Raw genomic sequence first — 27,647 nt, 5'->3', positions numbered from 1 at the left:
ACACTTACTGTTTTATCTTTAATGGCCATAAGATCGTCCTTCTACCAATCCGGGAGACGGGTTTCCCCACAGTTGACAAACCCGAGCGAGTCCCCCGACTCGCAGGCCTCTCGTACCGGCTTTTCCTGGACCACTGCCAGGAAGATGGCTATTGTTATGCCCTGGTGGCTAAGCCAGTGATGAGTTCACCTGTGTCCATTCCTGCGGATGTTGCCCCTCTTCTCGAGGAATTCCGCGACGTTATGCCGGATGACCTTCCTGATGGATTACCTTCGACAAGGGTGGTTCAGCATGCCATTGATTTTGTACCCGGGTCGAGTCTACCCAACCTTCCCGCTTATCGCATGAACCCCTCCGAACACGCGGAGTTGTTAAGACAGGTTCAGGAATTACTGCAAAAGGGTTTCATTCGCGAGAGTGTTAGTCCTTGTGCCGTGCCTGCCTTACTCACTTCCAAGAAAGATGGGTCCATGCGCATGTGTGTCGATAGTCGTGCGATCAATCGCATCACCGTCAAATACCGTTTTCCCATTCCTCGTCTAGATGATATGTTTGATATGTTATCCGGGGCCTCCATTTTCTCTAAAATTGATTTAAAAAGCGGATATCATCAGATTCGTATACGCGAGGGAGACGAGTGGAAAACAACATTTAAGACACGTGATGGATTGTACGAGTGGTTAGTCATGCCGTTTGGGTTGTCTAATGCCCCCAGTACCTTCATGAACATGATGACCCAAGTTTTGCGTCCGTGTCTTGGGAAGTTTGTTGTTGTCTACTTTGACGACATCTTGGTCTATAGTTCTTCATTGTCTGATCATTTGAGTCACCTGCGTCAAGTCTTAGACATTTTGAGAAAAGAAAAATTGTATGCCAATGCCAAGAAGTGTGAGTTTATGACATCTAGTGTCGTGTTCTTAGGGTTTATTGTGTCTTCTGATGGCGTCAAGGCCGACCCTGCTAAAGTCCGAGCGATTGTCGATTGGCCTACCCCAAAGACTATAGGAGAGATTCGTAGTTTCCACGGGTTAGCCACCTTTTACCGACGTTTCGTGAGAAATTTTAGTACCCTTATGGCCCCCATCACGGAGTGCCTAAAAGGTACTAGCTTTCATTGGACGCCAGCGGCGAGCAAAGCCTTTACGATCATCAAGGACAAAATGACCAGTGCCCCTGTCTTAGCCCTCCCCGATTTTAGTGCAGTCTTTGAGGTTGAATGTGATGCCTCTAAAGTGGGGATTGGCGCCGTCTTGAGTCAGAATCGTAGGTCTGTCGCCTTCTTTAGCGAGAAGCTGACTCAGGCCAGGTGCCAATACTCCACTTACGATGTTGAGTTTTATGCCGTTGTACAAGCCCTTCGTTATTGGAGGCATTATCTCATTTACAAGGAATTTGTCTTGTACACGGATTATGAGGCATTGAAGTACCTGAATAGTCAGAAAAAGTTGAGTGTCCGTCATGCCAAGTGGGTCAGCTTCTTGCAAGAGTACACCTTTTCGCTTCGGCATCAATCGGGTACCCTGAACAAGGTGGCTGACGCTCTTAGTAGGAAGAACAGCCTGTTGATGACTATGTCGGTGCAGGTCATAGGTTTGGAACAATGCAAAGAGTTATACCCTACGGACCCTGATTTTCATAAAGTCTGGGAAGGATGCACCTCCTCCGCTCGTAACCTTGACCCCCGTTTTTGTATTCATAACGGTTACCTCTTCCGTGGCAACCAATTATGTGTACCCAATTTCTCCCTCAGGCTTCAGTTGATTTCTGAATTACATGAAGGTGGGTTAGCAGGGCATTTCAGGCATGATAAGACGTTCGCTCTCTTAGATGAACGATACTTTTGGCCCAAAATGCGCAAAGATGTTGTCAAGTTTATCCAAGGTTGTCATGTGTGTCAAGTGTCCAAGGGTCATCGTCAGAATAGTGGTCTGTACACCCCGCTGCCCATTCCTGAACGACCGTGGGAGCATGTGTCCATGGATTTTATCGTGGGCCTTCCCCGCACACCACGTCGTTTTGATTCAATTTTAGTAGTTGTTGACTGGTTCTCCAAAATGGCTATCTTTATTCCGTGCAAACGCACCACCGATGCCTCTTTAGTCGCTTCATATTATTTCAAAGATGTTGCCCGTTTCCACGGTCTACCTCACACAATCACTTCCGATCGCGACACGCGTTTTATGAGCCACTTTTGGAAATCGTTATGGACCCTGTTAAAAACTAAGCTCCAGTTCAGTAGCGCGTATCACCCCCAGACTGATGGTCAAACCGAAGTTGTGAACCGCACCTTAGGAAATTTGCTACGGAGCTTAGTGGGCGAAAACGTCAAAACTTGGGATCTCGTTCTGCCTCAAGCCGAGTTCGCCTATAACAACTCCATTAACCGGTCCACTGGTAAATCTCCGTTCCAAGTAGTGTATGGTCGTTCTCTCACCCATGTCGTTGACCTCGCCCCTGTGTCAGATCTCTCAGCTCCAGCTCCGGATGCCTTTGATGCCGTTGAATATATGCGTGACATTCACAGACAAGTCCGGACCAAACTTGTCGAAAGCTACGAGACCTACAAAGCTTTCGTGGATCAGGGTCGTCGTGATGTCCATTTCGAGGTCGGTCAACTTGTCTGGGTATACCTGCGCCCAGAGCGTTTTCCCGTTGGTACCTATAACAAATTAAGTCCTAAGAAGTATGGCCCCTTTAAGATCCTCCAGCGGTTAGGTTCGAATGCTTACCTCCTTGAGCTGCCCGATGATTGGCATATTTCCCCTATTTTTAACGTGGCTGATCTATATGCTTACTGTGGCAACAACAAGTCGACAGAGCCGACTTCTTCCCAACCAGGGGAGTATGATGCAGGGCAGGACCCGATTGGGCCCATCGTGCCACTCGATCCACCACACAGGGCAGATGAAAGACCCCGTGACTATGACTCACCTGCAGGGACGGAGCCACGACGCAGGGAGGTACCCCTGCGCACCTACGTCAGGCGTGGTGGAGCTCACGCGCCCCAGAACCAGCTGCAAAGAAGGACTGAATCGGATCGTGGGTCGGATCCAAATCTGGACCCACGACCCGATCCAGTAGACAGTCTTTAAAAGGCCTGTCTAGGGTTGCGTGAAGGGCATTGAAGATTAAAAGAAGCCCAGCCGACTTTTCTTTTGCTGCAGTTTTCCTTTTCCTTTACTTATTTCCTGTTTTCCTTTGCATTCTTCCCTGTTTATTGCATTTTTCCATTGTTTATTGAGACGTTTCTGAGTTTAATAAAGAAGTTCAGCCCCACCGATTTACGGTGGGCCATTATTTTCTCTCCTCCTTCAACGTGAGCTGCATCAGATTGCTAACTCCATCTGAACATAGTGATTTGACAACATCGCTGCTCCCAAACAACAGAAGTTGTTGCGCAAATTGCAACACACTGTTCCCAAATAGCAGAGTGTTAGGGAAACCACAACCCACCTCCAATTCAGGGCTCCCAAACACCGTTAAATGATGAAATTAGCACTGCTAGCGACTTTTCTCTGAGCTTGCTTCATTTTCTGCAGTAATTGTTCATAGTGATTCTTTTATTGATTGAAGGTCCATTCCTCTCTTGCCTTTGTTGCTTTTCTGTTTATGCCTTATGTTTTTCATTGATGAGTGTTCCTTGATTTCTGTCCGATGGACAACCACTGGCGATTTAGCTTGGGTGGTAGGTTTTCTTGTTGGCTTTGGTGTTGATGGCTCGGAAGGGAAGATTTGGAGTTTGAGTTTCATTTTGAATGATTATTGTCGGTGACAATCCTTTTTTGTTACAGATTGTGCTCCACTCCCGTGTATTTCCTGAGGTCTTTGTGTTTAGGTTCCAGACTCTGAGCTTCCAATACCACTTGCATAGATGCTCTAGACCATAGAGAATTTTGCGTGTTGACTTTATGGAGATTTGATTCTATTGGAGGCAGAATTTGTGTATTTGTTAGCCTTCTCTGTGATGCATGTGGGCCCTCTCTACAACCATCAGCTCAGTAGAGTATCAAGGATATCCAGAGGCAAGTTGTATAATGGATCTCTTTCAGTTTCCACCATTGTAGTATGCTGCATTTGTTTTGACTCATTATTGCTGAGGAATCTCTATCAAGCCTCTTTGGGCTAATTTTTGATGATGTGAATGCTGTAATACCTGAGAAAAACTTGGCAGACAAGAAAATAGGTGAGAAAGTGCATCTGGTGAGAATCTATATATCTATCTATCTATCTATCTATCTATCTATATATATATATATATATATATATATATATATATATATATATATAGAGAGAGAGAGAGAGAGAGAGAGAGAGAGAGAGAGAGAGAGAGAGAGAGAGCACCATAATCTGTGTTTTAAGAGTTTTGTATATCAAAATAGAGAACCATTGTTCCATTCAAGCATTAAATTTGATGGGGGTTTCTTTAATGTTAACCTTGGGAAATGTGAGATATAGCATGAAGAAGAATGAAATAAATCATGTGCTGACTGCTGAACGAGAAAGGGATGTTGTCAACAGTGCTAGAAGCTGACGTACGTTAGCAGTAATTAGGGATGACATCATAAATGATGTCAATGGTTTGATGTTACAGTTAAGAGAATAGGAGAAAAGAAGAAATCTGAAAATAGGATCAGAAAAAGAAAGGAATAAAGAGAAGAAAGTTCAACTTCTTTGAAAAAGAAACTGAAGAATAAGCAAGAACAAAGGTCGATGATTCCAGAATATAGAAGAAAGCTGGATAAAAGAAAAGAAGAGGGAATAAAGAAGAAGAAAACAAGAAAGCAGGAGATAAATATGAAACAGAAGAAAGAAACTAGATGGAACAGGATGTCTTAAGATATTACTAAAATTAAAAAGAATGGGAAACCAAAATGTGTCACAGTTTGAGATTTTTTGGCTCTGATACCATGAAAAATCTAAGAACTATGTAGCAGGAGGCAATTGGAGAAGAAAAACACTCCTGCCCCCCTGGTCTTGTTCAATAGTAAGGGCACACTAATTGATTTAATTATATGTGGTAATGTGAACACTAATTTCTCAGTACAATCGATGATTAAATCTTTAGTTATTTAGAATACATGCTTTAACAATAAAACACCTTATCACAGAATAAGTTACAAATATGATCCATCTGTCTATAGCTATTTAAACAAGTGAATTATGGATACACTTCTGTGATTATTCTTGACCATGTAGATGACCATAAGGCAAGTGCTTTGATCCAGAAACTGTAAAGAGTATATTTCTAGACACGACTGTTAAATGTACATATTATTGTGATGTATATAGTTGTTTTTTGTACATATTATATATATATATGTGTGTGTGTGTGTGTACATAGCAATGTATGTATATATACATATATAGTTATATACATATATATTATTTTTATTTTGTTATTCGGATAGAATAGGGATATTTTTTTTTTATTTATTCTTCTTTTTGTACTTTTTTGTAGTAGTCAACATGGGTTGACTAGCTGTTAAAGCTAGTCTTACGCTAGAAACGACTAGTTGGCTTCCATCTTTCCATCTTGTGTATATATAAGGAGATCTTCCCCTCTTATTTTTTAATGCATTTTGTGTTCATTTTATGAGTCATTAATAAAATTAATACTTTTTTATGTGAGTGTTCTAAGCCTCGTGCTCTTGGACCTTGAAGATCTTGAGATCGAGGAGCTAGTGTGATCGTGCTTCTTTTACTATCTTCTCTCCTTTGTGCTCATCTCTTTGTCATCATGGAAGACAAGGAGATTATAGCCGCCATTCTTGTGAAGCTTAACAACACCAACTCCGTTATGTGGGCATCCATTGTAAAGCACCACATATGGGGCAAAGGTCTATGGGGGCTAGTGGATGGTACCAAGAAGGAACCTAAATTAGTCCTCACTAAGACTGATAACAGGAATGAAGTGGCTCTCCAAGGAGAAGAAATGAATAAAGTCGTAGCAGATTATGAAATCAAGTGGAAGGAATGAAAGATGAACCATTCAAAAATTATGTCATGGCTTATAAATAGCGTGGACATCAACAAGCGCTCGAGTTTGGCTAAGTTTGACTATGCCAATGAAGCCATTCATGATTTGTATTCCCTCAAGGATATTGCACATATATGCAATCTTTAAGACAGTGGGGACGATGACACAAGGGAATATGAGCATTCGTGAATATCATAATGCTATGTCCCTTCTTTGAGATGAACTTGCTCTTCTCGTGCCCGAATGACATTGTCCTTTAGACATTGAGCTTTGTGAGAAGCATATTCAAGCGTAGCACTTCTATTTAGGCTCAAGTTTGAGATCACCAAATAAGCTCTTCACTGGGGAGTGTTCTTAGTATTATTGAAACATTGGAAGAGCTAACTATGAAGGAGAATAAACTTAAGAAGAATGCCTCCAAAAGCGAGGACACTGTGTTGGCGATGTCTAGACTAGGATCCAACACTCATCCTTACAAGCCACCACATTTAAAAAAAAACTTTCAATGAACATGAGAACATGAAGAAAATAATGTCACTTTTGTAACGAACTGGGATACATAAAGCCGTTTTGCCCTAAGAAGAGGAGAGATGAGAATAAAGAAGAAATGAGAGTGAAATCAATTATGTGGAAACTTTTGCCCCGGTAGCTAGGATGACTAGTGTACGAACTTTGATCGCTTTAGCATCTATTAAACAATGGCCTATCTATCAACTTGATGTTAAAAATGCCTTCTTAAATGGAAATCTTTGTGAAGAAGTGTGTATGGATCCTCCACCGGGTCTTGAGATTGGTAAAGGAAACGTTCTAAAACTTAACAAAGCTCTTTATGGTCTCAAACAAGCTTCAAAAGCTTGGTATGATCTTTTTAGCAAAGTTGTTCTTGCTAATGGTTTTTCCTCTTGTTATACTGATACTGCTTTATTTGTTAAGACTACAGGAGATCACATAACTATCTTATTGTTATATGTTGATGATATGATCATCACTGAAAATGATAAAAAGAGCATTGAGCTTAGTAAAAATATTCTCAAAGAAAAATTTGATATGTCTGACCTTGGTTTTCTAAGGTATTTTTTAGGGATTGAAGTTGCATATTCCCTTAGGGGGTATGTTTTATCTCTGATGAAGCTTACATCAGACATTATTGCTCGGTCTGGATTAACTGACGAAAAGAAAGTGAAAACTCCAAAAGTAATCAACGCGAAGATGAGAGCCAATGCTGGAACTCCTTTAGCAGATCACACTCCTTATCATCATCTGATTAGTTCACTAACTTATCATCTTTTTTTTTTTTTACTTTATTGCATCATAGGAGGGGTCCACCATAGAGTCGTTGGACCCCTCCAACGACTCTATGGGCGCCTCTCCTTGGTCCCATTTGTGTATAAATAAGGGGCTTTGCCCCATGTATTTCTTGAAGCTTTTTCTATAAAAGTTCCTATATTTTTTAGTTCTCTTTCTCATTTTATGTTTGTTGCCACTTTGTGGCTTGTTGTATTATTGCCCATTAGTGGCCTATTGCTTGTGTGCTTGTGCATTTTCTAGTCACTTTGTGACATTATCTTTTGTCTTTAGTGTTTAGTGACACCTTCTTGCTATGTCATGCGGACGCTTCACTTAGCTTGTGTATCCCATGTGGACATGACACGACCCGCAGACACTTCATGGACATTCCAAGACAGTGCATGGATTCGGTTAAACCAGCTTCATGCATAGTCAACATTGTGTCATTAACTTTATCTATTTCCTTTTATGATCATATTTACTTATTTTGTAGTCACTTGAGTTTTATACTTTTAAAAGTTGTCATCAATTAAGTATATTTCAATTTCAACTTAGTTTTATTATTTGATTTTTTAAATTATAGTGATTTAGAATTGTTGCTTTATACACACATACGGATATGTGTGTATATGGCCATGTCACCATGTCCTAATTTTTGAAAATTATTCAGTTGTACCAAGCGTATCCACATCATGTCCCGTCCCCACATCTGAATCCATGTGACATAGCCTTCTTGGTTTCTTCTTTATGGCCTCAATCCATAGCAAATAATTGCATGGGTGATTGAAAGTTTGAAGCCATTAATTCTCTCCCTTATTCACACTTCTTAAGATGGTTACTGCTATTCAGGTGTTTACTCCTTGAGTATGGTTACTACCAAATTTTGTTAGTCTGATAAGTGCTTTAGAACTTGCATTTTGCTATGAAGATAATTTGGTGGTTGATGTAGTGGATTGTTGGTTATTTGAATGTATTCAGCATTTTATTTGCTCTATGGTAAAATTATGTAACTGTTTTGTTCTTGGGCCTTAAATTAAAACTTTAATTGTTCATTTGGTCAGATAAAAGTTTGTACAAAAGTGTGTTGCACTTAATCTGCTCTTTGGTATCAATAGTGGACTGAGGGAAACCATGAGTCTTTTCATCTCCACTTGTAAATGGTGTGATATGTGGAGTCAGGCATGCCCTCTTTACTTGATAACTAATTACTAATTAGCAACAAACTTTAGAACTAGGAAATGAACTTTTATCGGTATTTTTTGTAGGGCATTGACTCATTAGCAGCAAGCTTTAGAACTAGAAGATGAACTTTTATCAGTAGTGTGTGTAAGGCATTGACATTTAAGTTATTGTAGTACATTGTTATCTGTATCAACTGCTTTTAACACGACATTGCATGGATATTGTTTTAAGGTCAGCAGTTCCATTTACTTTAATCCTTTTCCATTAAATCCCTCATATGAGGATGACACTTATCTTGCAGGGCATTCTTCTAACTGGGGCACCTGGGACTGGAAAGACTCTTCTTGCAAAGGTGAGGAATTTCATAAGATTCTTTAGTACTTTATTATTTTAACGTCCTTTTTTTCTTAATATGACTATTTGTGCTTGGTAGTATTAAAAGTCTATATAATATAGTATATCATAATTTTATGTAAAGTAACTTGTTAGACTAATGTGTACATACCCTGTAAACAAGGGGTATACTAGTCTTTTGTATTTCTTTTCTTTTTGATGTCTCTAGTAAGGTCGACCCCTTATTTTTGTAATGAGCTCTCATTTACGAATGCTATGGAATAGAACATTCTATTCTCTCCTTTGTGTTGCCTTCTCCTCCTCTAACACTAACCTCCCTCATTTTTCTGGACGTTTAAACATGGTATCAATGAGTTCCTGAGAGGAGGGTTCATCCTGAAGCTGCGTGAAGGCCTGCTGATGTCATCTTTGAAGGGTCGTGTCGTACGAACGTTTGAGATTTGGCACATCTGAAGGCAGCACTAGATAGATCATCATTTTAGATGATTTTTGTGTAAAAATCATCTTCGTTGGAGGCATGGTTGATTTAATATGTTTTTTCTTCCGATTTTTCAAAAGAGGCTTGAACAGTAACCACATTTGGGTTTTTTGCTCAATCTGTGGTTATTTAAGGCCCATATTGGATGCTTCTAGGTCGTTTTTGACCTAGAAACATTATTTTGGTGGTGTGGTGCTCTTGTTTTTCATTTTGGGAGCGTTCTATCGAAGTTTTGTGTTGGTCTAGCTTGTGGTAACCCCTTTTATTGCAGTTTTGGTTCGGATTCACTGTGGTACAGTGTTGGGTCATTGTTATTTGGTGTAAGATTTGTGTGAAAGTGGTTTGTGAAGGGTCTTGGTGATATTGATTGTGGTTATTGTGTTTTTGAACAAGATTTGGGGCATTTTAGCTTGCGATAAGTTATTCTTTGGCTTTTTTCAAGGTGTCTGCATTTGTGTGGACTTAGAAATTTCAGGCCTAAATCAGCATATTGAGGGGCTCATTTGTGCCATGTGTTATCCATTTGACTCTTGAAGTGCCTCTAGTTCTTTATTTTGTTGGTAAACTCAATCCCTTTGACTTTCTTGGTAATATTTATTGCGAGTGGTATCATAGAGAAGGAAGGGATTCAAATAATCCTAGTCAAGTTAAATGAGACCAAGTATACATATTGGGTTGATTTTTTTTTGAAGCAGTGGTGGTTGGAAAATGGTTGGGATGCTATTTAGATGGTTCAAAAATAAAACCGAAAGCCTCTAATGAGGGCTCTGATAAGTCTATAGAGGAATGAGTTATGAACAATGCGAAAGTCAAAGCTTGGATTCTTTGGTCCATGAAACCGAGAATTGCCATGAATATTTTAAAATTTCATGAGGCAAAAGAAACTTGGACATATCTCAGGCAAGTCTATAAACAAGAGAATTGGGCAAAACATTATCAACTCACTCAAGAGTCGAGAAGTATGCAACAGGGAAGTAAGTCAATTGAAGAATTCTACTCTGATATACAGAGAATCTGGGATGCTCTTGCACTGATGGAGGGGCAGAAGAAATGTGAGAAGTGTACGAAATGTGTATCTTGCACTTCATGTCAAACTTGTTTGGGGATCCTTGATCAGCATAAGGAGACTAACAGACTTATTGAATTTCTCATGGCTCTTAAACCAGAATTTGATGGGACAAGTGCCATCTTGTATCGTTCTCACTTACCATCTGTAACCCAAGTCATTGCTCAATTAATTGCAGAAGAGACTAAGATAAAGTTTCTTGGTTCATTCTCTTATAGGGATAATGTCATGGCTGTCTCCAGGCAAATAGGTGGAAGAATGGGTGAAACAGGTGGTGGTAGGACTGGAGGACGAGGGGAGATGAGATTTGGTGGAAGAGGTGACCTTAGCTCTGTTCAGTGTCACTATTGCAAGGGTTTTGGTTATATGAAGAATTATTGTTCCATTCTTAGAAAGAAGGGTGGTGCATATGCGGCTTTTACTGAGAGTGAGGGTGTAATGCTCAAGGAGGAGCAGTCAGGTGGTTCTTCATCAGTTGGTGGTGAAGTAATGGGTAGTGGGCAGCTTCAGAGATTAGAGCAGGTTCAGCAGAAAATTCAACATCAGATCCAACATTAACAACTTCTTGCTCAATCAGCCATTGGTCTTTCCTGAGCCACTCCTGCCTCCTCTTCTGGTACTGCTTTCTAAGGTATCTCAATTTTTTCCTCTGGTTGGCTAATAGACTCTGGGGCTTCATGTCATATGACACCTCATGAGTCTGTCTTAGTCGACTGTCGTCCCTGCAGTGACACCTTTTACATTGCAAATGGTTCTTCTATGTCTGTCTCAAGAGTAGGTTCTATTACTGCAAATGGTAGTAAATTCAATCTTTCCAAGTTTATCATGTTCTATCTTTTCTTACGAATCTTATTTATGTGGGTCAAATTACCAAACTTAACTGTAATGTCATCTTTTCTTCTGCTGGTTGTGTTGTGCATGATCAGTCGTCAGGGAAGAAGAATGTGATTGGCCATATAAAAAGAGATTTGTACTATCTAGATTGGATTGATACGAGGGAGTTCAAACTGGATATGGAGCTTCTGTTTTGGATGAATCTGTTTTGTGGCACTAGAGACTGGGGCATATTTCGAGCTCTAGGTTGTAAAGTTTAGTGTCCTCAAAAAGTTTTGAAAAATTTAAGCTAGTTGTGTTAAATCATGTTAAAGATTGTGTGAGTTGTAGATTGACCAAGAGTCATGCTTTGCTATTCAAGTTTAGTGATAGGGAATCAGAAAATCCTCTTGATTTGGTACATTAAAATGTATGAGGTCCTTTTCCTGTTGTGTCAAAGGGAGGATCATCCTATTTTGTGACTTTTATAGATGATAAGGTTTACATGGATATATTTTATGAAAAATAGAAGTGACTTTTTTGAAATCTTTAAGAATTTTTGTGTAATGGTTGATAATCAATTTGCAGCTAAGATCAAAACTCTGCGTATGTCTTTGAAAAATTCTTGCAAAAGAGGTTTGATTCATCAAAAGTCTTGTCCTTACACTCCTGAGCAAAATGGTATAGCTGAGAGAAAAAACAGACATATCTTGGAAACAATAAGAACTCTTTTGTTTGGAGGAGAGGTACCCAAAGTGCTTTGGGCAGATGTAGTTTAACTAAGCATTTATCAGATAAATCGTATGTCGTCTGGAGTGTAAGAAAATGAGTTCCTGTAACGCCCCGAAATTTTAACCCAAATTTTTGGAAGATTTTTTTTTTAACAGCGGAAACAAGTAATACTATAAGGTTAAACATTCCGGAACATTACAATGGAGAGCCAACCAAAACATTTATTTCATTTTATTATCAATGAATAATAACATCAGAGTTTTAATGACATGTTTAACTAAATAAAAATGAACTCAAACTATCCCGGGAACAGTAAATCCAAAGTCTCGATTGAAGCTTCATCCTGCAGTCGCTCATAAACTCTATTCTTCACCTGAAAAATGATAAATTTATAGAAATTAGACTACAACTGTCTAAGTAGGAAGTACTGTAATTTTTCTTGCAGGTATATCATGTGTCAAGTATGTGATGTGGGTGTCGTGTGTGATTTTCAGCATATACAAGAACAAGTAAAAGAAACAACAGTAACATGTACATCATTTAGCTAACGACTACACATCAACAGAAATCAAATATCTCACATGTTACCAAATCTGCAGCATGCTAAAAGTAAAGAGATACATTCTGAAATGATTATTCAACTGTGAGACTGTAACTCTAGTAATTCTACTCAGAGTGATATCTAAAATGTTTCTAATTAATGTTTATTTTTATTTATCCCGCGGGTACACGCAAGCCAAGGCAACCATTTCAGAAAAGAATATTCAGGAGTGTATTATTCAAAGATATTTTATTAACTCGAACGTTCTAACTGAAACTGAAATCTCAAAAGAGCGGCCAATAGCCGAGAGAACCTTCTAAAGGCCAAACCAAAACAGGATGCATCCCTAACTTCTGCAGAAGAATAAAGAGCTACCACCTAGGACACATTGGTAGTCCGGGTCCTCCCAACTCCGAGGACTGGGACCAATGAGTCATTTTCGCTCGAAACCATTAAACACATGTCTCCAGAGTTTTGTACTGCCTACTCTCTCCGAGGTAAGCCCGAATCTGAGTAGGTTGATCTTTTCATTTATTTAAATTTCTCGAAGTATAGGGGCAATTTTCCCCAACTACCGTCTACTACCATAGTAGTAGTTCCCAACCTTAGCCATTTACCAAGGTATACACATTCCATTTTTTTTTCATATTGATTGCACAAACCCACTCAGAGTGCTCTGTTGCCTTTAAACCAGTCAAGCACGAATGCTCCGGTGCCTTTAAACCAGTCGGGCAACAATTATTATATTTCAATTTACTTGTGTAGTCTTATTATGAACTCAGAGGGCCCTCGCGGAACCCTCAAATCCCTGGCTTGACAACTCTTGTGCCCCCACCACACCGACCTGCATTCTCGGTTATGAGTTCTTTCTTTGAGAATTGTAGGTACGTTACCCTTCCAAGTTAATTACATAAAAGTAAGTGTAAGGCTACATACCAACATTCATTTCATCAATCATAATTCTATTTTTACTCGATCTTGAACTTAACATTATATATGAGTAGGGCACAAACAATCACTCCTTTGTATTAAGGTGTTTATAGGAAGTTTAATAAATTCAGTGATCACTCGATGCATAGTCTAGATATGCAAATTTCAGAATTTTTCATCACAAACCTATATTCAGAATACTTTTCCAAAGCAGATTGCACTATATAATGAAAACAAAATATGAAACGTACATAAAACAACAATGGAATTGGCTTGCTTATGGACTTTAATAAGCCAAGAATATGGCCAAGATAAACATGTTTACAACTTTTTTATAGTAAGCAGTTAAATCTCAGACCAATTTCATCTTGTGCAAGAACTGTTTTCCGCAACTACCAACACCCTATCATTCATTTTGAATTCACAGTGGACCAAGGAACAATAATTCACATAATTTGACTGCATGCAACAAACAATTTCAATAAATGACATTTCTTTAATATGTCTCACAACTCTTCTACCGGAAGCAGTCAAACCCAGGCAGATTTCATCTTGTGTAGCAACTAGTTTTCCACAACTATCACATTTAAAAAGAAATTCATAGAATCTGATTGCATTCCAACTCCCAACACTGAACAAATAAAAATCTTTCTTTGGCATAATGTGTTAAAATGTATCATTCAATCTTTGTATATTATATATATATAAAGGATGATACATATACATATATGGTATATATGCATATGTATCTTCCTAATTATATATATAAAATATATATTTTTCTATTATTAGGCATAGGGGTAGTTTAGTCATTTTCCCTTTTTTAACGCATATTCCATTTGGAATGTGTTTGTAATTTTACTTTTCTTTTTCTTTTTTTCTTTTTCATTTTTTGTGGTTTGCGCCACCTAGGGAGGCTCCCCAAAGAGTCGTTGGGGAGCCCCCAACGGTCACAAATGTGACCGTTGGGGGCTCCCAACAACTCCTTTGGGAGCCCCCTATGTGGCTCCTTTCTTGTGTTATAAATAGGGGTCTCCTCCTTGTAATTTACTCACTCCTTTGGAGGAGCTTTTGCTCCATGTAATGGGTGTTACACCCTTCCTCTCTTCAATAATATTAACTTATGCCTTATAGGCATTTTTGCCCCTTTGTGGGTTTATGTGTTAGCACATTATGTGCTTGTGTTTTCCCCTTTAGTGGGTATATTCGCACTTCATGTGCATGTGTATTGGTTCATTATTGAACCTTATATATTCAAAGCCGTTTCCTTACAAAATGGACATCTCACATGCCCTTTTACAAGTAAAACAGAAGTGTTCAGTGTTCCTACTTACAGGAATTAACATTCAGGAACTTTTTGAAGGACTAAGATATTAATACACGGAGTTTAGTCCCTCTATTATAATGACTCAGATGAAGGTCTGTATGAAGGTCTGTACATACAGGGGTACCTTGTCAGTTCAGACCCATCAGTAAAAAGGAAAACACCCCTGTAAAACTATTAAATCAAATGTATGTTGAAATCTGAAAAATAATTAATATAATTTCCTAACCAAAGTACTTTGCAGAGTTCATAAATTTAATTATAACTTTGTTTAGTATTTCCCAGTCCAAATTTTCATCCTATACTCACTACAAATTCATAACAGGTGACATGCTAACCTGAAGTGCATAACTTAATGCACAGGTCAGTGTATTTTGCTAGGTTGAGCTAAGCACATCAGATTTTGAATGGGCTCTAGGGTACATCCCACGCACACACCACGATTGGAGATCTGATCGTATTTCTAAAGACCAAAATGCAAGCAGAGTGGAATAAGCCTTAAAACAAAGCAAGCAGATCAGATAGCATACATTCTGATTATATTCACATTATGTGTATCCGAAAATCAAAATTACTTCAGAATAACCCCCAACTCACATACACAGATCAGAGATTTGAATAACTTAAGTTCACGCCTATGGTCGTGAGGTAATATATTGCATGGTTTGAAACACAATACCCTACAGTTACTGCTCCCCAAACCCCCCCTCTACATATCCTTTCCAAGGCATTTATGCAGTTGGTATGTCCCTAAAAAAATTACATTTATTCCGAAACCACCAATGCATCAGGAATTTCCACCAGAGATCACACAGATAAATCTCACTACAACCAAAATCAAGAGATATTCATCATAAAAACAAACAAACATGGTTACTTGGTTCATGGCAATGATCTCAACGCAGGGTCCGGAACAACCGCACCTTAGTTATATGGGCAACATTTCAAATCAGATTATAAATCCCCCTGGTCATTTCAAATCTAATTGGACATGCCTATCGAGAAAAAGCAACGTATACAGGAACATAGAAGAAAGGAATAAGTTTGGAATCTGGCAAATACACAAAGTCTATCCTAACCCATAATACAAAAAAAAATCTAATTTCATGTGTATTTGCATCCCACCGTGTCCTACCAATTCAGATTAGGCAAGTAGGTGGTTCAATGCTAACTTCCTAAAACAACAATATCAATTCCCTAATCGGTAGCACCTACGTGCAGAACTAATGTCCTGCGCTGGCCAAAGGTTTGGCACATGTAGACAAACTGAGTAACACTAAAGCATATTTGAGACAGGCACAATGCAGAAAACATAGTAAAACCTACAACATGAAAAAAAAGAAGTTACCGCCCCTCTCCCCTTTATCAGAAATTGAAAGCCCCCACTCTAAGCAAGAATCTGAAACCCAAACCCCTCCCTCATATTGAAAATCCAGAAATTGAAAGCCCCCACTCTAAGCAAGAATCTGAAACCCAAACCCCTCCCTCATATTGAAAATCCGAAACCCCCAAATCATGGATTTGGGGTTTTCGGTTTAGGGTTTGACAACACCCTTCATCAGTATAACAATCTGAAGAACAAAAAAAAAAACCCTTTTTCCGATTTGGGGTTCTTGGACTCCCACACACACACACGTGCACACTCAATCACCCGAAATCCAAGGTACAGAATCCTATCTTTTTCTGACGAGGAGGTTGCCGCTGCGAGAGGAGAGGTCCGCCGGCTTTGACTGCTCCGCCGCCGTGAAGGGCTTCGAGAGGGAGAGCGAGAAAATGAGGGGGAGAGAGAGACAGGGAGACAGAGAGGGAGGAAAGCGAAAAGGAGTTGAGAGGGAAAGAGAGAGCGTGAGAGAAAGGGGGTTCGGGCGGGGATTTATAAGAGCCCCCCCCCCCCCCCCCCCCCCCCCCCCGCCCCCCCGAAAAGGAAGGACCCCGGCGGCTGCGCTACCCCTTCCCCCCCACATCGATACGGCCTGCGTTAGGGTTCTCAGAACCCTAATGCCCTTCTTATCGGGAGCGGCCACCTAACTTAAACAAATTTTTTTTCTTACACAGGACGCGGCCCAAGTTCGAGGCCCGGGATCCAGACTTGGTCTGGATCCGCAACGACTTTGCAAAGTGGGTCCACAGGTCGGATCCAAATGGGTCCAACCGCAAATCTACACGCTAAGTTTAATTTATGTAATATATTTTATATTTCTATATATATGATATTCTATGTGGACCCCTTTTATGGATTCTGGATCCGAAACGTGGATCCCAGCCCCAAACTCAGAAAATTAAGTATAAATTCACATAATTAACAAAAATTTAAGGTTATAACTCTAACTAAATTTTTTTGGACCCAAATACTGTTAAAATGTACCTATTATATATATATATACATACATATATATATATATATATATATATATATATATATATATATATATATATATATATATATATATAAATTCTGTTTATTACATCAATACCCGATAGGGGTATTTTTGTAATTTCATAGTTGTTTTAGAAAACAACTATTTTTCTTTTTTTGAACAAATGTAATTTTTATTTTTTATTTTTTCATTTCTTTTTTTATTATTTTTGAGGACCTAAAGGGGCTCCAACATAGAAGTCGTTGGAGCCCCCAACGGTCACAAATGTGACCGTTGGGGGCTCCCAACGACTCTATGGGAGCCCCCTTTTGGCTCTCATTTTGAGGCCCTTTGGCCCTCCTTTTTCCTCCTCCTTCTCTTGTATAAATAGGGGTGATCCCCTTGTGTATTCTCATCTTGGAGAGCTCCTCTCTCTTTTCAATAAGAGGCTTTGTATATTGTTGCCTTCTTAAAGGCTTGTGCTTGTATTGTCCCTTCGTGGACTTGTGATATTTTCTCTTTTATTCATTGTTGTATGTGCTTGTATGCACTCTTTATATTTCCGCAATATCTCATTACATGGTATCAGAGCCACTCGATTCTTGAAGGAAAGGTGTGGTTCGTGTATCTCTTATTTTGGTGGACATCTTCTCACTTCTTGGCAACATCATGGAGACAAAGATTGATCTTTCTTTCAAACTCAATGGAAAGAACTATATGATGTGGGCATCGGCAATGGAGAATAATCTCAAAGGGAAGAAGCTTTGGGGTTATGTCATGGGGACCGTTCCGGAACCTAAGCTTATGCTCACAAAAATGGAAGAAGATCAAGAAAAAGCTCTTGAGGGAGATGCTCGTCTCAAGGCCATTGAAAGTCATCAAAAGGAAGTAGAAGATTGGGAAAGCAATCACGCAAAAATCCTTGCGTGGTTTATGAACAATGTGGAGCTTAAGGTATGTGCTAATATAGCTAAATTTCGTAGAGCCAATGAGGCTTGGTCCTTTATGAGGGGTATGTATACCCAAAAGGATCTTGCAAGAGCATACTTCTTGCAAGAAAAAATTAGAACCACCAAGCAAGGTGATTCTAGCATTCAAGACTACTATAGTGCCCTTAACCCACTATGGGATGAATTGGCTCTTTTAGAGCCAAAGTGGGTTTCTATGGAAGATGTTGATTTAAGACAAAAACAAATGGAACAAGAGCGATTGTTTCAATTTCTTTTTGGGCTTCGCCCCGAATTTGAGCAAGTGAGATCCTCACTTCTCCATAGATCTATTTTTCCTCCTATTGAGGATGCTATTGCCGAAATCACTCAAGAGGAGACAAGGCTTGGCATGAGTAAGCATGTTGATGAAGTCCTTGCCGTATCCAAACCGGGTAACAATGTTAGAACCTATAAGCCTCCTCATTTTGGGAAACAAGGGAACTTCAATGGAGGAAGAAAAATGATTGTTTGCCATTATTGCAATGAGCCGGGTCACATTAGACCCGTTTGTCCAAAGCTTATGGGAGCCTTCAAGCCTAAAGTAGCCTCTCTTGAAGAAACCACCTCCAAAGAAGATGAAGGCAAAAACAATGACATTAAAGAAACTCTTGGACAAATATCTATGGCTCTCCAACAAATGCTTAAAGTTTCTTCCTCCACATCGGGTGCGGCCATTGCTTCAACATCATCACCCGGTACGTATTCTTGGATCCTTGATTCCGGAGCTTCTTTTCATATGACCCCTCATGAGAATGCACTTAGTGATGTTTGCATCAATTCAAAGGACTCTTGTGTCTCAACGGCCGATTGAACCTTTTTGAAAATTTCAAGTATTGTCCTTGCCCAATCCGCTTCCCGGACCGGAGATCCTGCACAAAGCAACCATTAGATGAGAAAGATATTTCACATCCATGGTCGGCAATTTGAGAAACCGAAAAAAGGTTTAAATTTAATTTGGGAACAACTCTTACTTTTGGAACACAAAAATTTTGAGAATCTTTAAAAGAGCCAATACTTGGGAAGTAGTTGATCTACCCTCACACAAAAAACCTATTGGTTGTCGTTGGGTCTTCAAAGTTAAAACTAAAAGCGATGGCTCTTTGGAACGATATAAAGCAAGATTGGTGGCTAAGGGATACTCCCAAGAATATGGTATTGATTACGAAGAAACATTCGCCCCCGTAGCTCGTATGACAAGTGTCAGAACCTTAATAGCTGTCGCATCAACAAAAAAATGGCCTATTTATCAACTTGACGTAAAAAATGTTTTTTTAAATGGAAGTTTAAGTGAAGAAGTGTATATGGATCCACCACCGGGAATAAATCTTAAGCAAGGTCAAACGCTTCGGCTTTTAAAGGCATTATATGGTCTTAAACAAGCTCCTAAGGCTTGGTATGATCGTTTTAGTGATATCATGATAAAATTAGGATTTCATTCTTGTTATACTGACACTGCTCTTTTTGTTAAAAATGCAGGTTCTAGTATCGTAATTTTGTTGCTTTATGTTGATGATATGATTATCACTGGAAATGATCAAAGTAGTATTATTAATGTTAAAAATATGTTAAAAGATAATTTTGATATGTCTGATTTAGGTTTTCTCAGATATTTTCTTGGAATTGAGGTTGCATATTCTCCTAGAGGATATATTTTGTCACAGATGAAGCTTGCTGCAGATATATGTTCTAAGTCTGGGATTTCTGATGATAAGAAGGTAGAGACTCCCGAGGTTATTAATGCCAAGTTGCGGTTAGAGGATGGGGTTCTTCTGGAAGATCCTACACCGTACAGACAACTCATTGGGTCTCTTACGTATTTAACCATCACCAGACCAGATATCACTCATGCGGTTCACTCAGTCAGTCAATTTCAGCATGCTCCTACAACCGTGCATATGAGTGCGGTTCTTCGAATCATCCGCTACATTCGGAATACCATCAATAAAGGGCTATTTCTATCCTCCTCTTCCCCTTTGAATCTTCTTGCTTATACTGATGCAGATTGGGGAGGTAATCCCAATGATCGAGTCTCAACTACTGGTTTTTGTGTCTTTTTAGGGGACTCATTGATTGCCTGGCGATGCAAGAAGCAGCAGAAAGTTTCACTATCATCCACTGAAGCTGAGTACCGGGCAATGGCAACCACAACAATGGAACTTGTATGGCTTCGCAGTTTGCTTAAAGATATGGGAATTGATATTACTGAAGCCTCAAAGCTGTGCTGTGACAATAAGAGTGCTATCTATATTGCCAGCAATCATACCTTTCATGAACGTACGAAACATATCGAAATGGATTGCCACTATGTTCGTGACGAATTTTTACGAGGAACTATTGCCCTGCCATATGTCACTTCAGAATATCAGTTGGCAGACTTCTTCACTAAAGCTCTTTCGGCTCCTCGGTTCATGTTTCTTCTCGGCAAACTTTCCGTCCTTCCCCCGTAAAGTTTGAGGGGGGGTGTTAAAATGTACCTATTATATATATATATATATATATATATATATAAATATAAATTCTGTTTATTACATCAATACCCGATAGGGGTATTTTTGTAATTTCACAGTTGTTTTAGAAAACAACTATTTTTCTTTTTTTGAACAAATGTAATTTTTATTTTTTATTTTTTCATTTCTTTTTTTATTATTTTTGAGGACCTAAAGGGGCTCCAACATAGAAGTCGTTGGAGCCCCCAACGGTCACAAATGTGACCGTTGGGGGCTCCCAACGACTCTATGGGAGCCCCCTTTTGGCTCTCCTTTTGAGGCCCTTTGGCCCTCCTTTTTCCTCCTCCTTCTCTTGTATAAATAGGGGTGATCCCCTTGTGTATTCTCATCTTGGAGAGCTCCTCTCTCTTTTCAATAAGAGGCTTTGTATATTGTTGCCTTCTTAAAGGCTTGTGCTTGTATTGTCCCTTCGTGGACTTGTGATATTTTCTCTTTTATTCATTGTTGTATGTGCTTGCATGCACTCTTTATATTTCCGCAATATCTCATTACAACCGAGTCATTGCTACTCGAGGAGCATAGTTATTAACAACTTGTCCAGCAGAGTTTTTATATCATCCTATCCTCTCTTTTGACAGAACCAAAGAATAAATGGGTACGTCAAGTCTTATTTTATCTGACAACCCATTCAATATGATATGGTCTTTTAAACCAAATTGAGCATCATGCCTACGAAGGTGATCATTTTCATTTATGTGATTTTCTTTTAATCATGCCCTCCCTCGAGCTGCCCCTTCTGAAAAGATGGCATTGCAAGAAAAGGAAAAAAAAGGAGAGGGTGCTTGGCACCCTCTCTCCTGGCGAGCCAGGGCCACCGATGTTGGTGGCTCTGGGTTTGTCGGGAAGAATAGAGAAAGAGAAGAGGGAGGGCGGCACCCGAGGCGTGTCGTAGTTCCTCACGGTGGAGCAAGAGAGAGAGAGAGAGATGGGGGGAAATCAGCGGCGTCGGCGTGGAGGTTCCGACAAGGGAGAGAGTTAGGGGGGGCGTCAGGTTTTGTCAAAAAAAAAAAATCGTGGGGGGGGGGGGTAAATAGACCAATGGAGGGATGGGGCGTCGGGTTTGTTAAAAAGAAACCCCCCTGTGGGGGGTTTAAATAGACCAACGGGGGGGGGGGGGGATGTCGACTAGTTAGTCGATATCTAACCTGGTCGGATCCAACCTGGATCCAAACCCATTTTTTTTGAAGAACCATGTAAAATCAACGGATTTTACATGTACTACATGGATTTTTTGAAAATATCCAAGAATACATTTTGTTACAATGTTCAGAAATTGGATTTGGATCTATGGCATAAGAGACTTGGCCATCCTAGTTATCCAAAATCCTGTTTTTTCCAAAGATGGAAAATTTTTGTAATTTTGAAAATTTTACATGTGAAAATTGTATTCTTGATAAAATAAAGATATTACCATTTCGAGAAAGAACCTTAGTTTCTTCTCGACCACTTGAGTTAATACATTCGGAAGTATAGGGACCTGCACATGTTATATCCAAAGGTGGTTTTATGTATTATGTAATTTTTGTGGATGATTTTACAAGACACACTTGAATTTATTTCCTTAAATATAAGTTTAAAGCTTTCTCACATTTTTAAATATTTCATAATTTAGTCAAAAATCAATTTAAGAATGATATTTTTATCTTTCTCATTGATTCAAGGAGAGAGTTTTTATCAAAAGAATTTAAAGATTACCTAGACCTATACGATATCACACATCAAAAATCATGTCTTATACCCTTCAACAAAATGACTTAGCTGAAAGGAAGCATAGGCATAATATAGAAACAACAAGGGCTTTCCTTAGTACAAACTAAGTACCTAAAGATTTTTGGGTTGAAGCCACATTAACTTCAATTTATCTTATTAACAAACTGTCATCCTCTTAAAAAATGCATCTCTTATTGAAAAACTTTTTTAAAAAATCCCATATTACTCTAGGTTAAGGGTTTTTGGATGCAAGTGTTTTGTTTTTACTGACAAAAATGACAAACTCTCTATTTGTGTTATTCCTTGTGTTTTTCTAGGATATGCAAATAATAAAAAAGGTTACAAATGTTTTGACTTTACAACTAAAAGGTTGATGATGGAAAACCACTTGAAAATCCAACACCTTATAGACAACTTGTCAAGGCATTGTCATATATCTCAATTACGAGACATGACATTGTGCATGCAGTTCATAGAACAAGCATATTTTAGCATGCTCCTACCACTGTTCATATGAGAGCAGTTTTGCGTATTATTAGATATATTAAAACTTCTATTTTTGAAGACTTTTCCTGTCTGCTTCTTCATCCTTAGATTTAATTGCTTATACCGATACTAACTGGGGAGGAGATCCAAATAACTGACACTTAATTACTAGTTTTTGTGTATTTTTAGGTGATTCGTTGATTTCCTAGAGGTGCAAGAAACAACAGAAAGTCTCTCTCATCAATTGAAGCAGAATATAGAGTCATTGCTACAACAACTATGAAAGTAGTTTGGCTAAGGAGATTGTTGGCTGACATGGGTGTTCAGAGTAAAGGAGCATCACGACTATGCTGTGACAACAAAAGTTCCATATACATTGTCAGCAACCGGACATTCAACGAACGAACCAAACACATTGAAATGGATTGTCACTATGTACGAGAGGAATCCCTACACAGCACTATTGATCTTCCTTATGTTACTTCAGAATATCAATTGGCGGATTTCTTCACCAAACCTCTCGCTACTCTTAGATTTCACTTTCTCTTAGACAAACTTTCGGTTGTTCAACCGTAAGTTTGAGGGGCATTGTTAAAAATGTAAATATACATATATTTATATATACATATTTGTATATATATATATATTTGTGTAACTAAATTAAGGTTAGTCTAGTTAGAATTAGATTTTTGATTTTTTAGTTTGTATTGAACTAGTCAACATGTTGACTAGTCAATACAATAGAGACGTTGGGACCCCAACGACTCTCAAGGAATCTTCTCCTTTGTATATATATATGGGGCATAGCCCCCACTTTATGAATCAATTGAAGTGTGGGTTATAATCAATAAAATCATTGTTTTTTCTTTTGTTCTTGAACCCATTTAGTGGGTATTTTTAAGTGAACCCTTTTGTGGTTCTTTGAGTGTTCGTTTCGGTATTTTTTGTGGAACTCTTTAAGTGTTCATTGTTGGTGATTTAGTAAACATCTTTGAAGGAACTGTAATACCCGTGATTTTTATCAAATAAATAAACTTGAAATTTATGTCCTTAAGCTGGTACCAGGATATTTTTATTGTTTTATGTGTTTAATATGTATTTGGATCTCGGATATCTTGTTTGGATCTTCAATGTCAAAACCCTAATATGATATTCAAATCGTAGATATCGGATCACAAACCCATTATGTGGATACCTAGTAGTAATTTTCAATCTCTTGTTTCGGATCTCTGATATTGGATCCTCAATATCAGGGTCATATTGGATACTGGATCTGGGAAGAACTTAGTGGATCCACGAAGTTTAAATTAGACGTTAATGAGAAAATTTCTATGTCGGACCTATAAGACTTTATGGGGATTCGTAATAGTCTATGGGACGTTTGGATCCACAATATTGCATTTGGATCCTGGACATCGAAGATTTAAATATGGCGAAGATCCAATTAGAATTTTTATGTTTGGACCCACAATAGTGGTCTAGATCTAGGTATCGTAATTTGGATCCATAGTGTGAAGAAAATTTCGAATACTTAGATCTGTATTTCTTAAGAGGGTTTTATGATTTCGATGGATCTTGGAACCGTAATAAGTGGTTGAGATCCATGATAAAGTATTTGTAATGAGATATTGCGGAAATATAAAGAGTGCATGCAAGCACATACAACAATGAATAAAAGAGAAAATATCACAAGTCCACGAAGGGACAATACAAGCACAAGCCTTTAAGAAGGCAACAATATACAAAGCCTCTTATTGAAAAGAGAGAGGAGCTCTCCAAGATGAGAATACACAAGGGGATCACCCCTATTTATACAAGAGAAGGAGGAGGAAAAAGGAGGGCCAAAGGGCCTCAAAAGGAGAGCCAAAAGGGGGCTCCCATAGAGTCGTTGGGAGCCCCCAACGGTCACATTTGTGACCGTTGGGGGCTCCAACGACTTCTATGTTGGAGCCCCTTTAGGTCCTCAAAAATAATAAAAAAAGAAATGAAAAAATAAAAAATAAAAATTACATTTGTTCAAAAAAAGAAAAATAGTTGTTTTCTAAAACAACTGTGAAATTACAAAAATACCCCTATCGGGTATTGATGTAATAAACAGAATTTATATTTATATATATATATATATATATATATATATATATATATATATATAATAGGTACATTTTCACACCCCCCCTTAAACTTTACGGGGGAAGGACGGAAAGTTTGCCGAGAAGAAACATGAACCGAGGAGCCGAAAGAGCTTTAGTGAAGAAGTCTGCCGACTGATATTCTGAAGTGACATATGGCAGGGCAATAGTTCCTCGTAAAAATTCGTCACGAACATAGTGGCAATCCATTTCGATATGTTTCGTACGTTCATGAAAGGTATGATTGCTGGCAATATAGATAGCACTCTTATTGTCACAGCACAGCTTTGAGGTTTCAGTAATATCAATTCCCATATCTTTAAGCAAACTGCGAAGCCATACAAGTTCCATTGTTGTGGTTGCCATTGCCCGGTACTCAGCTTCAGTGGATGATAGTGAAACTTTCTGCTGCTTCTTGCATCGCCAGGCAATCAATGAGTCCCCTAAAAAGACACAAAAACCAGTAGTTGAGACTCGATCATTGGGATTACCTCCCCAATCTGCATCAGTATAAGCAAGAAGATTCAAAGGGGAAGAGGAGGATAGAAATAGCCCTTTATTGATGGTATTCCGAATGTAGCGGATGATTCGAAGAACCGCACTCATATGCACAGTTGTAGGAGCATGCTGAAATTGACTGACTGAGTGAACCGCATGAGTGATATCTGGTCTGGTGATGGTTAAATACGTAAGAGACCCAATGAGTTGTCTGTACGGTGTAGGATCTTCCAGAAGAACCCCATCCTCTAACCGCAACTTGGCATTAATAACCTCGGGAGTCTCTACCTTCTTATCATCAGAAATCCCAGACTTAGAACATATATCTGCAGCAAGCTTCATCTGTGACAAAATATATCCTCTAGGAGAATATGCAACCTCAATTCCAAGAAAATATCTGAGAAAACCTAAATCAGACATATCAAAATTATCTTTTAACATATTTTTAACATTAATAATACTACTTTGATCATTTCCAGTGATAATCATATCATCAACATAAAGCAACAAAATTACGATACTAGAACCTGCATTTTTAACAAAAAGAGCAGTGTCAGTATAACAAGAATGAAATCCTAATTTTATCATGATATCACTAAAACGATCATACCAAGCCTTAGGAGCTTGTTTAAGACCATATAATGCCTTTAAAAGCCGAAGCGTTTGACCTTGCTTAAGATTTATTCCCGGTGGTGGATCCATATACACTTCTTTACTTAAACTTCCATTTAAAAAAACATTTTTTACGTCAAGTTGATAAATAGGCCATTTTTTTGTTGATGCGACAGCTATTAAGGTTCTGACACTTGTCATACGAGCTACGGGGGCGAATGTTTCTTCGTAATCAATACCATATTCTTGGGAGTATCCCTTAGCCACCAATCTTGCTTTATATCGTTCCAAAGAGCCATCGCTTTTAGTTTTAACTTTGAAGACCCAACGACAACCAATAGGTTTTTTGTGTGAGGGTAGATCAACTACTTCCCAAGTATTGGCTCTTTTAAAGATTCTCAAAATTTTTGTGTTCCAAAAGTAAGAGTTGTTCCCAAATTAAATTTAAACCTTTTTTCGGTTTCTCAAATTGCCGACCATGGATGTGAAATATCTTTCTCATCTAATGGTTGCTTTGTGCAGGATCTCCGGTCCGGGAAGCGGATTGGGCAAGGACAATACTTGAAATTTTCAAAAAGGTTCAATCGGCCGTTGAGACACAAGAGTCCTTTGAATTGATGCAAACATCACTAAGTGCATTCTCATGAGGGGTCATATGAAAAGAAGCTCCGGAATCAAGGATCCAAAAATACGTACCGGGTGATGATGTTGAAGCAATGGCCGCACCCGATGTGGAGGAAGAAACTTTAAGCATTTGTTGGAGAGCCATAGATATTTGTCCAAGAGTTTCTTTAATGTCATTGTTTTTGCCTTCATCTTCTTTGGAGGTGGTTTCTTCAAGAGAGGCTACTTTAGGCTTGAAGGCTCCCATAAGCTTTGGACAAACGGGTCTAATGTGACCCGGCTCATTGCAATAATGGCAAACAATCATTTTTCTTCCTCCATTGAAGTTCCCTTGTTTCCCAAAATGAGGAGGCTTATAGGTTCTAACATTGTTACCCGGTTTGGATACGGCAAGGACTTCATCAACATGCTTACTCATGCCAAGCCTTGTCTCCTCTTGAGTGATTTCGGCAATAGCATCCTCAATAGGAGGAAAAATAGATCTATGGAGAAGTGAGGATCTCACTTGCTCAAATTCGGGGCGAAGCCCAAAAAGAAATTGAAACAATCACTCTTGTTCCATTTGTTTTTGTCTTAAATCAACATCTTCCATAGAAACCCACTTTGGCTCTAAAAGAGCCAATTCATCCCATAGTGGGTTAAGGGCACTATAGTAGTCTTGAATGCTAGAATCACCTTGCTTGGTGGTTCTAATTTTTTCTTGCAAGAAGTATGCTCTTGCAAGATCCTTTTGGGTATACATACCCCTCATAAAGGACCAAGCCTCATTGGCTCTACGAAATTTAGCTATATTAGCACATACCTTAAGCTCCACATTGTTCATAAACCACGCAAGGATTTTTGCGTGATTGCTTTCCCAATCTTCTACTTCCTTTTGATGACTTTCAATGGCCTTGAGACGAGCATCTCCCTCAAGAGCTTTTTCTTGATCTTCTTCCATTTTTGTGAGCATAAGCTTAGGTTCCGGAACGGTCCCCATGACATAACCCCAAAGCTTCTTCCCTTTGAGATTATTCTCCATTGCCGATGCCCACATCATATAGTTCTTTCC

The 27,647-nt window shown here is 38.9% G+C and overlaps 1 protein-coding gene across 1 annotated transcript in view; it reads left to right on the top strand.

The window, feature by feature from the left end:
• The window catches only part of LOC149836796 (ATP-dependent zinc metalloprotease FTSH 9, chloroplastic/mitochondrial-like), a 100,920-nt gene that overhangs the window by 49,738 nt on the left and 23,535 nt on the right, over positions 1–27,647 (top strand). The window contains exon 7 of the mRNA XM_090005586.1: positions 8,748–8,798. Coding sequence (XP_089861712.1) covers positions 8,748–8,798 — 51 coding nt within the window. The remainder of the gene's footprint in view (positions 1–8,747; positions 8,799–27,647) is intronic.

This window comes from Nuphar pumila, chromosome 5, assembly GCF_984573655.1.
Source record: "Nuphar pumila chromosome 5, dmNupPumi1.hap1.1, whole genome shotgun sequence".
NCBI lineage: Eukaryota > Viridiplantae > Streptophyta > Magnoliopsida > Nymphaeales > Nymphaeaceae > Nuphar > Nuphar pumila.
This window is presented reverse-complemented; position numbering and strand designations above follow the sequence as displayed.